This window comes from Balaenoptera musculus, chromosome 1 (assembly GCF_009873245.2).
Source record: "Balaenoptera musculus isolate JJ_BM4_2016_0621 chromosome 1, mBalMus1.pri.v3, whole genome shotgun sequence".
Classification (NCBI taxonomy): Eukaryota; Metazoa; Chordata; class Mammalia; order Artiodactyla; family Balaenopteridae; genus Balaenoptera; species Balaenoptera musculus.
In genome coordinates, this window is record NC_045785.1 from 179,685,351 (window position 1) to 179,700,092 (window position 14,742).

General features: G+C 40.6%; 1 protein-coding gene across 1 annotated transcript in view; it reads left to right on the forward strand.

The window, feature by feature from the left end:
• The window catches only part of F13B (coagulation factor XIII B chain), a 37,205-nt gene that overhangs the window by 6,367 nt on the left and 16,096 nt on the right, over nucleotides 1-14,742 (forward strand). Inside the window, exons 2-8 of the mRNA XM_036837056.1 lie at nucleotides 801-1,001; nucleotides 7,417-7,602; nucleotides 8,689-8,865; nucleotides 9,230-9,406; nucleotides 12,044-12,223; nucleotides 12,316-12,501; nucleotides 13,701-13,883. Coding sequence (XP_036692951.1) covers nucleotides 801-1,001; nucleotides 7,417-7,602; nucleotides 8,689-8,865; nucleotides 9,230-9,406; nucleotides 12,044-12,223; nucleotides 12,316-12,501; nucleotides 13,701-13,883 — 1,290 coding nt within the window. The remainder of the gene's footprint in view (nucleotides 1-800; nucleotides 1,002-7,416; nucleotides 7,603-8,688; nucleotides 8,866-9,229; nucleotides 9,407-12,043; nucleotides 12,224-12,315; nucleotides 12,502-13,700; nucleotides 13,884-14,742) is intronic.

Consider the following 14,742-nt stretch of genomic DNA (forward strand, 5'->3'; position numbering starts at 1 on the left):
TCCTCCCCAACCACTGGGGCAGTCTGTCTCTTCCAGGTCAGTCATTCCTGTGGATGTGTGTTTCTATCTCACGGTGATTTAAATTTGTCTTTCCCTGATGACTGATAAAGCTGAGTCCTCTTTATTAGACCTCTGACCGTTTAATGTAAGGTTCTCACTCAAGTCTTTTATTTTTTCAGTTGGTTGTCTGTCTTTTTCTTAAAAAACGAAACAAGACAAAAGCCATTCATATGAAAATTTGTAACTGCCTATCTTAAGGAGAACCTCATCTATTCTAGAACTTTCCCATCCAATAATACAGTGGCCACTAATCACATGTGGCTTTTGAAATGAGGCTAGTCCATATTGGGGTGTGCCATGAGTGTAAATATACACTGGAGTTCAGACTTAGTAGGAAAAAAATAATATAAAGTACTTTTAATATATTGGGTTAAATAAAATCTGTTATTAAAATTAACTTCAACTGTTCCTTTTATTAATGTGTCTGCTAGAAATTTAAAAATACATATATGGCTGGTGTTTCTATTAGAACGTGCTGTTTGACAAAGTTAGGGAAGGCTTCTCTGAGGAACTGGCCTGCCCAGATTTATTCTGACTGTTGGGTGTTGTGGTCGCTAGCAGATTACTTCCTGATTGAAAAGGATTGTCAAAAAATACCCTAAAATGTTAAGTAATAAAAATAAGTCCTAGGTACAGTGTCTGCAAACACTTTGAATTTTAAAATGTATTGTCACTTGATCACAAATTGTATGGTTTTAAATATATTTTTCAGTGTTCAGCTTGATATTTTCTCATTTCAGAGAAACCCTGTGGTTTTCCAACTGTGGAAAATGGAAGGATTGCCCAATATTACTATACTTTTGAAAGTTATTACTTTCCAATGAGCATAAACCAAAATCTGTCATTTTCCTGCATGGCTGGTTATACAAGTGAAACTGGGAAACAAGAGGCCCGGACCACGTGTACGGCAGCAGGATGGTCCCCAGAACCACGGTGCTTCAGTAAGTCAGTGGCGGGGTCAACATCATGTGATAACATGGAAATAAATGAGCTTGTAAAACTAGCGTTCCCTAAAATATGGCCGGTGTCTAAACCTTTTGGTAGATAAGAACAAAATTACTGACCCACTGTCTTTTTTACAAAATGAAAGCATATACTGTAATTCTGTAAATCACATCTTTCATTAAAATGTTATCTTCTTTATCTGTTTTTAATATTACCCTGTGAAGAGAATACGGATAGTTATTGAAATTGTTATTATCACATTGCAAGGAAGAGAGACACCACTGAGTTATTTTAAAGAATGAGGGGGGAGGGGAGCTTCAAGATGGCGGAGGACTAAGACGCGGAGATCACGTTCCTCCCCACAAATACATCAGAAATACATCTACATGTGGAACAACTCCTACAGAACACCTACAGGACGCCGGCAGAAGACCTCAGACCTCCCAAAAGGCAAGAAACTCCCCACGTACCTGGGTAGGGCAAAAGGAAAAAGAAAAAACAGAGACAAAGAATAGGGACGGGACCTGCACCAGTGGGAGGGAGCCGTGAAGGAGGAAAGGTTTCCACACACTAGGAAGCCCCTTCGCGGGCAGAGATGAGGGGTGGCGGAGGGGGAAGCTTCGGAGCCACGGAGGAGAGCGCAGCCACAGGGGTGCGGAGGGCAAAGCGGAGAGATTCCCGCACGGAGGCTCGGCGCCGAGCAGCACTCACCAGCCCGAGAGGCTTGTCTGCTCAGCCGCCGGGGCGGGCGGGGCTGGGAGCTGAGGCTCGGGCTTCGGTCGGATCGCAGGGAGAGGACTGGGGTTGGCGGCGTGAACACAGCCTGAAGGGGTTAACGCACCTAAGCTGGCTGGGAGGGAGGCCGGGAAAATGTCTGCAGCTGCCGAAGAGGCAAGAGACTTTTTCTTGCCTCTTTGTTTCCTGGTGCGCGAGGAGAGGGGATTCAGAGCGCCGCCTAAACGAGCTCCAGAGACGGGCGCGAGCCGTGGCGATCAGCGCGGAGCCCAGAGACGGGCATGAGACGCTAAGGCCGCTGCTGCCGCCACCAAGAAGCCTGTGTGCGAGCACAGGTCACTCTCCACACCGCCCCTCCGGGGAGCCGGTGCAGCCCGCCACGGCCAGGGTCCCATGATCCAGGGACAACTTCCCCGGGAGGACGCACGGCGCGCCTCGGGCTGCTGCAACGTCACGCCGGCCTCTGACGCTGCAGGCTCGCCCCGCCTCCTCTGTACCCCTCCCTCCCCCCCGGCCTGAGTGAGCCAGAGTCCCCGAAGCAGCTGCTCCTTTAACCCCGTCCTGTCTGAGCGAAGAACAGACGCCCTCAGGCGACCTACACGCAGAGGCGGGTCCAAAGCCAAAGCTGAACCCCGGGAGCTGTGCAAACAAAGAAGAGAAAGGGAAATCTCTCCCAGCAGCCTCAGGAGCAGCGGATTAAATCTCCACCATCAACTTGATGTACCTGCATCTGTGGAATACCTGAATAGACAACGAATCGTCCCAAATTGAGGAGGTGGACTTTGGGAGCAACGATATATATTTTTTTCCCCTTTTTTCTCTTTTTCTGAGTGTGTATGTTATGCTTCTGTGTGTGATGTTGTCTGTATAGTTTTGCTTTTACCATTTGTCCTAGGGTTCTGTCTGTCTGTTTTTTCGTTTTTGTTTTTTTTTTTTTTAGTATAATTTTTAGCACTTGTTAACATTGGTGGATTTGTTTTTTGGTTTGGTTGCTCTCTTCTTTCTTTCTTTTTTTTTAAATTACTTTTAAGTAATTTTTTTTTAATAATTATTTTTTATTCTAATAACATTTTATTTTATTTGATCTTCTTCTTTCTTTCCTTCTTTTTTTTCCTCCCTTTTATTCTGAACTGTGTGGATGACAGGCTCTTGGTGCTCCAGCCAGGCATCAGGACTGTGCCTCTGAAGTGGGAGAGCCAAGTTCAGGACATTAGACCAGAGACCTCCTGGCCTCACATAATATCAATCGGTGAGCGATCTCCCAGAGATCTCCATCTCAATGCTAAGACCCAGCTCCACTCAACGACCAGCAAGCTACAGTGTGGGACACCCTATGCCAAACAACTAGCAAGACAGGAACACAACCCCACCCATTAGCAGAGAGGCTGCCTAAAAGCATAAAAAGGTCACAGACACCCCAAAACACACCACCAGATGCGGACCTGCCCACCAGAAAGACAAGATCAAGCTTCACCCACCAGAACACTAGTCCCCTCCACCAGGAAGCCTACACAACCCACCAACCTTACCCACTAGGAACAGACACAAAAAACAACAGGAACTATGAACCTGCAGCCTGCGAAAAGGAGACCCCAAACACAGTAAGTTAAGCAAAATGAGAGGACAGAGAAACACACAGCAGATGAAGGAGCAAGGTAAAAACCCACCAGACCTAAAAAATTAAGAGGAAATAGGCTGTCTACCTGAAAGAGAATTCAGAATAATGATAGTAAAGATGAACAAAAATCTGGGAAATGGAATGGAGAAAATACAAGAAACATGTAACAAGGACCTCGAAGAACTAAAGAGCAAACAAACAATGATGAACAACACAGTAAATGAACTTTAAAATTCTCTAGAAGGAATCAATAGCAGAATAACTGAGGCAGAAGAACGGATAAGTGACCTGGAAGATAAAATAGGGGAAATAACTACTGCAGGGCAGAATAAAGAAAAAAGAATGAAAAGAACTGAGGACAGTCTCAGAGACCTCTGGGACAACATTAAATGCACCAATATTCGAATTATAGGGATCCCAGAAGAAGAGGAGAAAAGGAAAGGGACTGAGAAAATATTTGAGGAGATTATAGTTGAAAAATTCCCTAATATGGGAAAGGAAATAGTTAAGTCCAGGAAGCACAGAGAGTCCCATACAGGATAAATCCAAGGAGAAACATGCCAAGACACGTATTAATCAAACTGTCAACAATTAAATACAAAGAAAAACTATTCAAAGCAGTAAGGGAAAAACAACAAATAATATACAAGGGAATCCCCATAAGGTTAACAGCTGAAAATTATATGACACTGATGAAAGAAATTAATGATGATACAAATAGATGGAGAGATATACCATGTTCTTGGATTGGAAGAATCAACATTGTGAAAATGACTCTACTACCCAAAGCAATCTACAGATTCAATGCAATCCCTATCAAACTACCACTGGCATTTTTCACAGAACTAGAACAAAAAATTTCACAATTTGTATGAAAACACAAAAGACCCCAAATAACCAAAGCAATCTTGAGAACGAAAAATGGAGCTGGAGGAATCAGGCTCCCTGACTTCAGACTATACTACAAAGCTACAGCAATCAAGGCAGTATGGTACTGGCACAAAAACAAAAATATACATCAATGGAACAGGATAGAAAGCCCAGAGATAAACTCACGCACATATGGTCACCTTATCTTTGATAAAGGAGGCAAGAATACACAGTGGAGAAAAGACAGCCTCTTCAATAAGTGGTGCTGGGAAAACTGGACAGCTACATGTAAAAGTATGAAATTAGAACACTCCCTAACAACATACACAAAAATAAACTCAAAATGGATTAAAGACCTAAATGTAAGGCCAGACACTATCAAACTCTTAGAGGAAAATATAGGCAGAACACTCTATGACATAAATCACAGCAAGATCCTTTTTGACCCACCTCCTAGAGAAAGGGAAATAAAAACAAAAATAAACAAATGGGACCTAATGAAACTTAAAAGCTTTTGCACAGCAAAGGAAACCATAAACAAGACCAAAAGACAACCCTCAAAATGGGAGAAAATATTTGCAAATGAAGCACCTGACAAAGGATTAATCTCCAAAATTTACAAGCAGCTCATGCAGCTCAATAAGAGAAAAACAAACAACCCAATCCAAAAATGGACAGAAGACCTAAATAGACATTTCTCCAAAGAAGATATACAGATTGCCAACAAACACATGAAAGAATGCTCAACATCATTAATCATTAGAGAAATGCAAATCAAAACTACAATGAGATATCATCTCACACCGGTCAGAATGGCCATCATCAAAAAATCTAGAAACAATAAATGCTGGAGAGGGTGTGGAGAAAAGGGAACACTCTTGCACTGTTGGTGGGAATGTAAATTGATACAGCCACTATGGAGAACAGTATGGAGGTTCCTTAAAAAACTACAAATAGAATTACCATATGACCCAGCAATCCCACTACTGGGCATATACCCTGAGAAAACCATAATTCAAAAAGAGTCATGTACCAAAATGTTCATTGCAGCTCTATTTACAATAGCCAGGACATGGAAGCTACCTAAGTGTCCATCAACAGATGAATGGATAAAGAAGATGTGGCACATATATACAATGGAATATTACTCCGCCATAAAAAGAAACGAAATTGAGTTATTTGTAGTGAGGTGGATGGAGTTAGAGTCTGTCATACAGAGTGAAGTAAGTCAGAAAGAGAAAAACAAATACCGTATGCTAACACATATATATGGAATCTAAGAAAAAAAAAAAAAGGTCATGAAGAACCTAGGGGTAAGACGGGAATAAAGACACAGACCTACTAGAGAATGGACTTGAGGATATGGGGAGGGGGAAGGGTAAGCTGTGACAAAGTGAGAGAGTGTCATGGACTACACTACCAAACATAAAATAGATAGCTAGTGGGAAGCAGCCGCATAACACAGGGAGATCAGTTCGGTGGTTTGTGACCACCTAGAGGGGTGGGATAGGGAGGGTGGGAGGGAGGGAGATGCAAGAGGGAAGAGATATGGGGATATATGTATAAGTATAACTGATTCACTTTGTCATAAAGCAGAAACTAACACACCATTGTAAAGCAATTATACTCCAATAAAGATGTTAAAAAAAAAAAAAAAAGAATGAGGGGCTTTTACAGAGAGTTCTGCAGGAGACAGAAAAATGCTTGACACTGGCCTTAAGAAGTATATGTAGGGTTGTTACTCTAGTATTTTATCATTTGAAAGACTCTCCTTTGTATGACAACTTCTTCTCACATAATATCCTTTGAAAAATGTGTTTTTTTGAATTTTGAGTTCAAATTTGTGAAAAGGAAATCTGATCGGCTCATCTCAATATTTCATGTCAGGCTACACTAGAGTCAAACTATCAGCTGTCTTCCATGGAGTCAGGTGACCTCTCTTGATTGACACATTCCCCAAGCTCTGTTTTGCAGAGTAAGGCGCTTTGGTTGAGTCAGTTTCATTTAGAAGAAGTGGGTATGGTGCTTACGGTGGTCGATATGTCCAGTGAATATATCTATTTGGGATAATTATCCACTCCATGACTTGAGGACGGAGCATCAATTTAAGCATTGCACTTTTCGTATTAACATGGACCATAGATTAACTGTAATAAATACATCTCACTCATAACTAGAGCATAAAAGTAAATTCAACATCTTAGATGAGATGATGTGAGAGCAGTGAAGTAGGACCCAGAAAAGGATGATGCAGGCTTAGCATTGCAGTGTCAGCATTGAGACACCCTCTGTGGCCAGACTGCCGCCTGTGAATCCTGCTGCACCACCGAAAAGTGGCTTAAACATTCTGAGCTGGGCTTTCTCACCTATAAAATGCAAATAATACAGCTTCGATGAGATAATCTTTATAAAGGGCTTGCCACACAGCAAGTACAACATATATTTAAACTAATATTAACTTTGGACAAGTCTCTTCACCTTTCTGGATTGGTTTGTTACAAGGGTCCGTTAATGAGGCTTTAAAAATAATTAAACTCCATACAATGCTAAGGTAAATGTACTATCCAACACATCACAGTCCCAAGTATTTAGTAAAAATTAGCTCTCTGAACTCCGAGGTTTTGAGTAGCATGTCTGTGACTCAGTCACAGTTTACATGGACTGACCATGGAGTCTTACTGTGCAGGTAGGCGATCAGAGGCTTAAAAAATAAATGAACACAGTTTTCACATTAAATTGTCTGCATGATTCTTTAAGGATCCATAGAGTAGGTATATGTGCTTTAGTTACATAATGTTAAAAATTATCAAATGCAGTGGACTCAAAAATATTAGGAAGTAAACCCAAAAGAAATTCTTTCTCTTTTCCAGTAATGACAATTAGTTCGAAGAAGATCTCTGGATATATTTTCTAAAGTAGATGAGGTAGGGGTGGGATGACTGTGAGAACTGAAGTTAGTACATCCAAGAATTTTAGTGTCAAATTGAATCAACTTTTAAAGAAATTTCATGCAAAGCATGCAGGATAGTTCCAAAATTAAATTAAATCAAGGAATTGTGGAGTGAACATTTTTCTCTCTCCTTAAAATTCCAAGAATAATATTAAACTTTTGCATTGCTAGTTTTACAACTCAGTAAAGAACAAGCTTAATTTCATCAATTTAGAACAGAAATATTTTGTCCCCACAGAAAAATGCCCTAAGCCTGACCTGAGGAACGGTTACATCTTTGACACAAAATTATTTTACAAAATTCAAGAGAACATGCGTTATCGTTGTGCATCAGGGTACAAAACCACAACAGGGCAGGATGAAGCAGTGGTTCAATGCCTCCCTGATGGATGGTCTTCTCAACCAACCTGTAGGAAGGAACATGGTATGTGTTTAAGAATCATCTCCTAAATCTGAAGATAAGAGCTTGTGAGTTCAATGCTTTCTTATATTGGTAGGCATTCTTGTTTAAATATAATTGTTATTTTATTATGTCTCCCGATGCAGGAAGTTATTTTATTGTTTCTCTCTAATGCTGGGTGTTTCCTTAATCCAAGGATTCCCAACCTCTACCACACACCTACTCCAGCAGTTCCTATTTTTTACTAGTAAACAAAGAATTGGAGTGGAATAAAAGGAAAGACCCTTAATGAAACTTTCTGTCACAACATACAAAAATTATTATTTCCTTCATTAGAGAAGAGTTCGAAATAATGCACATTATTTTATACCTCAAACCAATATCAAATAAACTTAAAAATAACCCAATCAGGGACTTCCCTGGTGGCGCAGTGGTTGCGAATCCACCTGCCAATGCAGGGGACGCGGGTTCGAGCCCTGGTCCGGGAAGATCCCACATGCCGCGGAGCAACTAAGCCCGTGCGCCACAGCTACTGAGCCCACGTGCCACAGCTACTGAAGCCCACGCTCCTAGAGCCTGTGCTCTGCAGCAAGAGAAGTCACCACGGTGAGAAGCCCGCGCACCACAACGAAGAGCAGCCCCCACTTGCCGCAACTAGAGGAAGCCCACGTGCAGCAGCAAAGACCCAACACAGCCAAAAATAAATAAATAAATAATAAATAAATTTATTTAAAAAATAACCCACTTATTTGAATATATATATGTAGTTAGTGTGGTGTTATCTATTTAAATTATACAAATCCACAGATGGGACATCATCAAAAAATCGCTACTGCACAAGTTTTCTATTGAATTGTGGCCTTTGGCCAAATACACTAGAGTAGAATTTTAAAGACTGAAGACAGGTAGAGTTAGGATGCAGGGTGCATGAAGAAAGGGAATCCAGAGACAAAGGCAAACTTTGATTATTTTTCAATTTTGCCAAGAGCTGTCTCTGTCATATATTGTTAAGATTCATAGAAAATACTTTTTGAGATTTCCTTTTAATATTCTAGGTTTAGGGATGAAGTTCATAAAACAAATGACTTTAATTTCTTTTTTGTTTTTTAGAGACATGTTTGGCCCCTGAATTACATCACGGAAATTATTCCACAGCACAGAAGATGTTCAAAGTGAAGGACAAAGTACGATATGAGTGTGCCTCTGGGTACCACACATCTTCCGGGAAGAGGACGGAGGAGGTGGAGTGTCACCCGTACGGATGGGCCCTCACCCCACGATGTGCCAGTAGGTTCTCACTTTGAAGACGACTGCTTTCACTTTGAAAAATCCCTCCCAGAAATGGGTACAAGTTGTTATGCGAATTATGTTCCTTTTTTCATATTTTTTTGCTTCTGGTTTTAACGATGTTGACAGTAGGCTTTCATCATTTCAAGCTCTCAAAGAGGGAAAAATCCTTTTAGCTCAGATACTTAAAATAAGCTTAACGATATTCAATAAGTATATAAATTGACAAGCTTTTACTAGGAATAACAAAATTTGGCAAAGTTGCTGATTTCTAATTCAGATATGGTGGGTAAGTAGTGGGTGAATTTTGTTCTAGCAGGAAAAATAACACTTCTTTGTTTTTTATTTGTTCTTTCATTTTTAGAATTAATATGTTCTTCTTTAAGATCAATCGAAAATGGTTATTTTCATCCTGTAAAGCAAACCTATGAAGAAGGAGATGTAGTTCAGTTTTTCTGTCATAAAGATTATTATCTAAGTGGATCTGATTTAATTCAGTGCTATAACTTTGGTTGGTACCCAGAATCTCCTGTCTGTGAAGGTAATTTTTAAAATTTCATACTCACACAAATAAAATATCATGTTTGAATCAGCTTTAATTTCTATGAAAAAAAGTCTCTGGTGATATCTAAGTCTTCTCCCGAGTGCTATTTTTTAAAATAAATATTGTCTTTTAAATCAGTGCTATTTTCAACAGTCTTTAATACATTTAATCTGAAGAAATCTTAATTTTTACATTAGTTTGTAGAGTGGACATATCTTTTAAATATATTTTTTAAAATCTATTATAAATTGTAAATCTCTTATTATAATGAATAATTTTTCTTGTTGGGAATTAACTAGATCCAGTTGTCCCAAGGTGGCAGCTTTGTGAAGGTACTTTCTTATTACTTAGCCGCATATTCCCTGATGTGAAAATACAGTCTTCAAAACAGTGGGGTAAAGAGCAGAAAAAGCAGCAGAATGCTACCCAGAGTGAAAATCAAAACTGAGGTCATCTACTAAGAGCCACCGTCAAATGGGGCGTCTATGGTTCCATTTATATCACTGGCTGTGTTCAAGCAGGTGGTATGATTACCTGTTAAGAGACATCAATTCAATAGTCATATAATCACACCTGCAATGCTATATGAAGGAGGTCCTGGTCTAGCAGAGGAAACAGAGACAAGTCATTGATACAATGTGACAACTGGTATAATAAAGTCAGGTATAAGGTGTTTGAACAAACATTGAAGGTTCTGATTGATATGGTGTGGGACAGTGTTTACAGGGGTGATGGATAATGTCTGAACTGGGCCTTAAAAGATAAATAGGACTTTGAGGATTGGGAAGGATGGGGAGAGGTAAAGGGCTTGATAGCCTCTGTTGTCTCTGTAATGTAGGAAATAGTGTCATTATTAACAGGCAGGAGAAAGACAGGAAAGGAAACCTTGGAAGAGAGTAGTGAAGATTTGAAACAGTTGTTGGGAGGAATGAAAGAGGGGTCACCAGGGTTATGCAGTGGGGTTTCCCAGAACTGCCATCATTCTCTAAATGCACTAAACAATGACTTTAATTTTTTTTATTAGAAATATTCTTTTTAAAACTTTCCAGTGGTGCCCAACAGCCTTGCTCTCACAGCAGAGAGGAAGATTGTTAGCAAATTACCTGTAGCGTATTATTTCAAAATGAAATGGCAGACCTACCGACTTATCACCTGTTCGCCCCACTCCCACCAAATTAAGTCAGATGCCAACATTCCTGCTATCGCTTTCTAGCAAACAGTCCTTAGATGTAGGATGGGAAGTGTAGTTGTCTGAGTAATGCCTCCCTCCCTCCCAAAAGGAGATATTCATATTCAAGTCCCTGGAACCAGTGAATGTTACCTTATAGGGCAAAAGGGACTTTGCAGATGTGATGAAATTAAGGATCTGGAGAGAGGAATAATATCTGGGATTATCCATGTGGGCCCCAAATGTAATCATAAGCATCATAATTATATAAGAGGAAGGCAGAGGGAGATGTGACTACAGAAGATCAAGTATGAGATGTGACGATGGAAGCAAAGGTTGGAGTGAAAAGGGAAGGGGTCATAAGCCAAGGAGTGCACGCAGCCCCCGGAAGCTTGCAGAGGCAGAGAAGCTGCTTGTCTCCTAAAGGCTCCGGAAGGAGCACAGCTCTCCTGATACCTTGATTTCAGCCCAGTGAAACCGATTCTGGACGTTGGCTTCCGGAAACGTAAGAGAATAAAGGTGTGCTATTTTAAGCCACTCCATTGTGGTAATTTGTCACGGCAGCCATGGGAAATTAATATAGTCAGTATTTTAGAATAGATAAGAGCAGGAGATTTTAATTCAGATAGACACGGGTTTAGGAACAGATCCACCACTTACTGATAATTTACTTACTTCATAAGCTTTAGTTTCTTTGTCTATAATATGGGAGACGTAATAGTCCCCGCTTAACAAAGTTATTTTAAGATGAAAGGAGATAATGAATGTAACGTGCTGGCTCTTTTAGTTTTCTATTGGCACGAACTTAACAGCCTGAAACCACACAGCTGTGTCTTTCACAGTTTCTGTGGGTCAGGATTCTGGGTGTAGCTGACCTGGCTCTGCGTCCATGTCTAACAAAGCTGCGGTCAAGGTGTCAGGTGGGACTGCAGTGTCATCTGGGGCTGGACTCGGGAAGAAGCTGCTTTCAAGTTCACTGTGGTCTGTGGCAGCATTTGGAGCTTGGCAGGCTGCTGAGCGGAGGGTTTCAGTCTCCTCCTGATGCCCTTGCAGGCAGCCCTGTGCCCCCTGCCCTGTGGCCCACCCCATTTGGAAACTCGCGATGAAGCAGCTTGCTTCTCTTCCAAATCAGCTGGGAAAGAGCTCGGCAAGAACGGCCTTACCGTACTGTGTTGCATCAGTGTGTGTGCACGATCACACGTCCATCGTTGTGGCTGTGTTTAAACAAGTCACATGCATCCCATCCTCTTGGCTGCGTTCATTGCTTAGAAGCAAGTCCCAGTTCCTGTTCTTGGGGAGGGGCGTGACTCAAGGAAGTGAGCGTCAGGATGTGGGGATCCAGGGGGTGACCCCAGTCCGTCTGCCATACTTCTTAGGGTCCTTGGCACAATGAATGTGCTTATGAAATCTTAACTATTATTTTTTTGGCAATTATATGACTAAATATACTGACGTTTTTCCATAAGGAAGAAGAAATCGATGTCCTCCTCCCCCTCTGCCTCTGACCTCCAAAATTCAAACGTACTCAACCACGTATCGTCACGGAGAAACAGTTCGTATAGAATGTGGACTTAACTTTGAGATGCAGGGATCAGAAGAGATACGCTGTGAAAACGGAAAATGGACAGAACCTCCCAAATGCATTGGTTAGCAGCACCTCAAATAAGCTTTCCCTACAATGAAACCTGCGTGCATGTGGAGCTAAATGGTCTCTTCTGTTTAAATTTTCCCTTTTTAGAAGAAAAGCAGAGGATGGTCTGTGAGGACCCACCCTTGGTTGCGAATGCTGCAGCAAACCTATCCTCCAAGGTCTATTATAATGGGGATAAAGTGACATACATGTGTGAAAGAGGGTATCACCTCCGGGGACCAGAAGAAATAACTTGTAAACGTGGAAGATGGACCCTTCCCCCTGAGTGTGTTGGTATGTGTGCTGCGTTTCACATCCAGAGCTAAGCCTAGTGTGTAAAATTTTCCTTTGTTTAATTCACACACTTACAGCAACAGTCCATGGCTTAGAAGAGTTTGAAACACACAGATACAGCACTTACTCTGCTATTTTTCCTGAGCATATGGAGCTCTCTGTAGAATTTAACTGAATATAAAGAATTGGGAAACAAACAAGTTTTTAACATCCTGATGATAGTACTTCTGCATCTGGCCATTCTGAGCCCTCCACCCTCTGAGCCACATACCTGCTCTTTCATCTAACTGAAGGGCACAACCAGGGCACCACTCCTCGGTGCCACCCTTCCTGTCACCCTCCTCATTTCTTGATCAGGTCCTGGAGAGACCTCCACAGACATGTTTACCGAGGATATCTGTTGTGTAAGAGAAAAGCTATTAAAGATGCTAGAGAAATTAGCCGAGTAGGAGAAAGACTCTGAAGACAGAGAGAAAAATGGAAATTTTCATCCATGGGTTGACTGAGATCTGAGATGAAGAGAGATGAGAAGGAAAAAATAAAAATGGAGAGGATTCCCTGGTGGTGCAGTGGTTGAGAATCTGCCTGCCAATGCAGGGGACACGGGTTCGAGCCCTGGTCTGGGAAGATCCCACATGCCGCGGAGCGGCTGGGCCCGTGAGCCACAACTACTGAGCCTGCGCGTCTGGAGCCTGTGCTCCGCAACAAGAGAGGCCGCGATAGTGAGAGGCCCGCGCACCGCGATGAAGAGTGGCCCCCGCTTGCCACAACTAGAGAGGGCCCTCACACAGAGGCGAAGACCCAACACAGCCATAAATACATAAAAATAAACATTTTTTTTTTAAATAAAAATGGATAATAACAAAGGACAGTTTTTAAACGGACCATAATCGTTAGGTTAAAGAACACTGTTTATCTTTCTGTACATTTTAAGAATATCTATAGCATGAGTCCTTCAGAAGCAAGAAAAGTGAAAAATCGACTGCATACTTGTCCTTCAGCAAAACATTTGCTGTTTAGTTTGGCTTAGTAAATTTTAACAATACTTAGCTGAATAAAGTTTCTCTGATTCTGGTAATCTGAGAGATCAATTGTCCTAAATTACATAGTGAAATATTAAAGTACTATTGTATGGGCAACTGTATTATATCATTATGTTGTTATGTTTGTATTAATTTTAAAATATCTTCTTTTCTTAGGAAATACTGAGAATTGTAATTCTCCACCTGATGTAATAAATGGAGCTGTTATTGGTGGATTATTAGCAAGCTACCCGACAGGATCCTCAGTGGAATATAGATGCAATGAATATTACTTATTGAGAGGAGCAAAAATATCTCATTGTGAACAAGGAAAATGGTCATCCCCCCCTGTTTGCTTAGGTGAGATAGAGAACACATTGAATTAAAAAAATTTTTCCCAGCCTTATTGAGATACAATTGACATATAACCTTGTGTATGTTTAAGGTGTATAATGTGATGATTTGATACACAAATACATTGTGAAATTATTACCACAATAAGGTTAGTTTATTTATCCTTCACCTCACGTAATTTTGGGGGTTGTTGTTATGATGAGAGCATTTAAAATCCACTCTTAGCAACTTTTAAGTGCACAACATTGGGGTGTTTATTTTTTTAATTTTTGAATTTTATCTTATTTATTTTTTAATATATTTTTTTATATATTGTTTTGTACATTAGGTCCCTGGAACTTACTCTGCTTTTAGCAGGACACATTGAATTTGTTTTACCCTTATGTTTGTGTTCTTACGTGATTTTCATATAATGTTTTATAGCATGGAAAAGAGAATTTTGTATATATCTTTCATTCTTCAAGTGTTTTACCTTATCGTTTCTGTCAGCAGAAAAATATCCCTAGTATCTTAGGGTTTAGGCTATACTAGTTCTTACCCCACTGCATTTTTTTTTTAAATGTGGTAACATAAGAACAACAAAACTTTACCATTTTAACCATGTTTAAGTGTCCATTTCAGTGGCATTAAACATAATCACATTTGTGTGTCTGATTACATTTGTGTTGTCTTTCTCCTAACTGGAATTTCCCCTGGTTGTTTATATTTCTTGTTGTCTCTCTTATTGTCCTCAGAATGTCATTTGGACAGAAGAATAATCAATCCAATTCTTTCCTTGGTAGAGCATGTCATTTATAGCTTTCTTTGCCACTGCTTCCTCACTTTTGTTTTATCTTGTTGAGCAGATAAAAACGTTTGTAGTTAC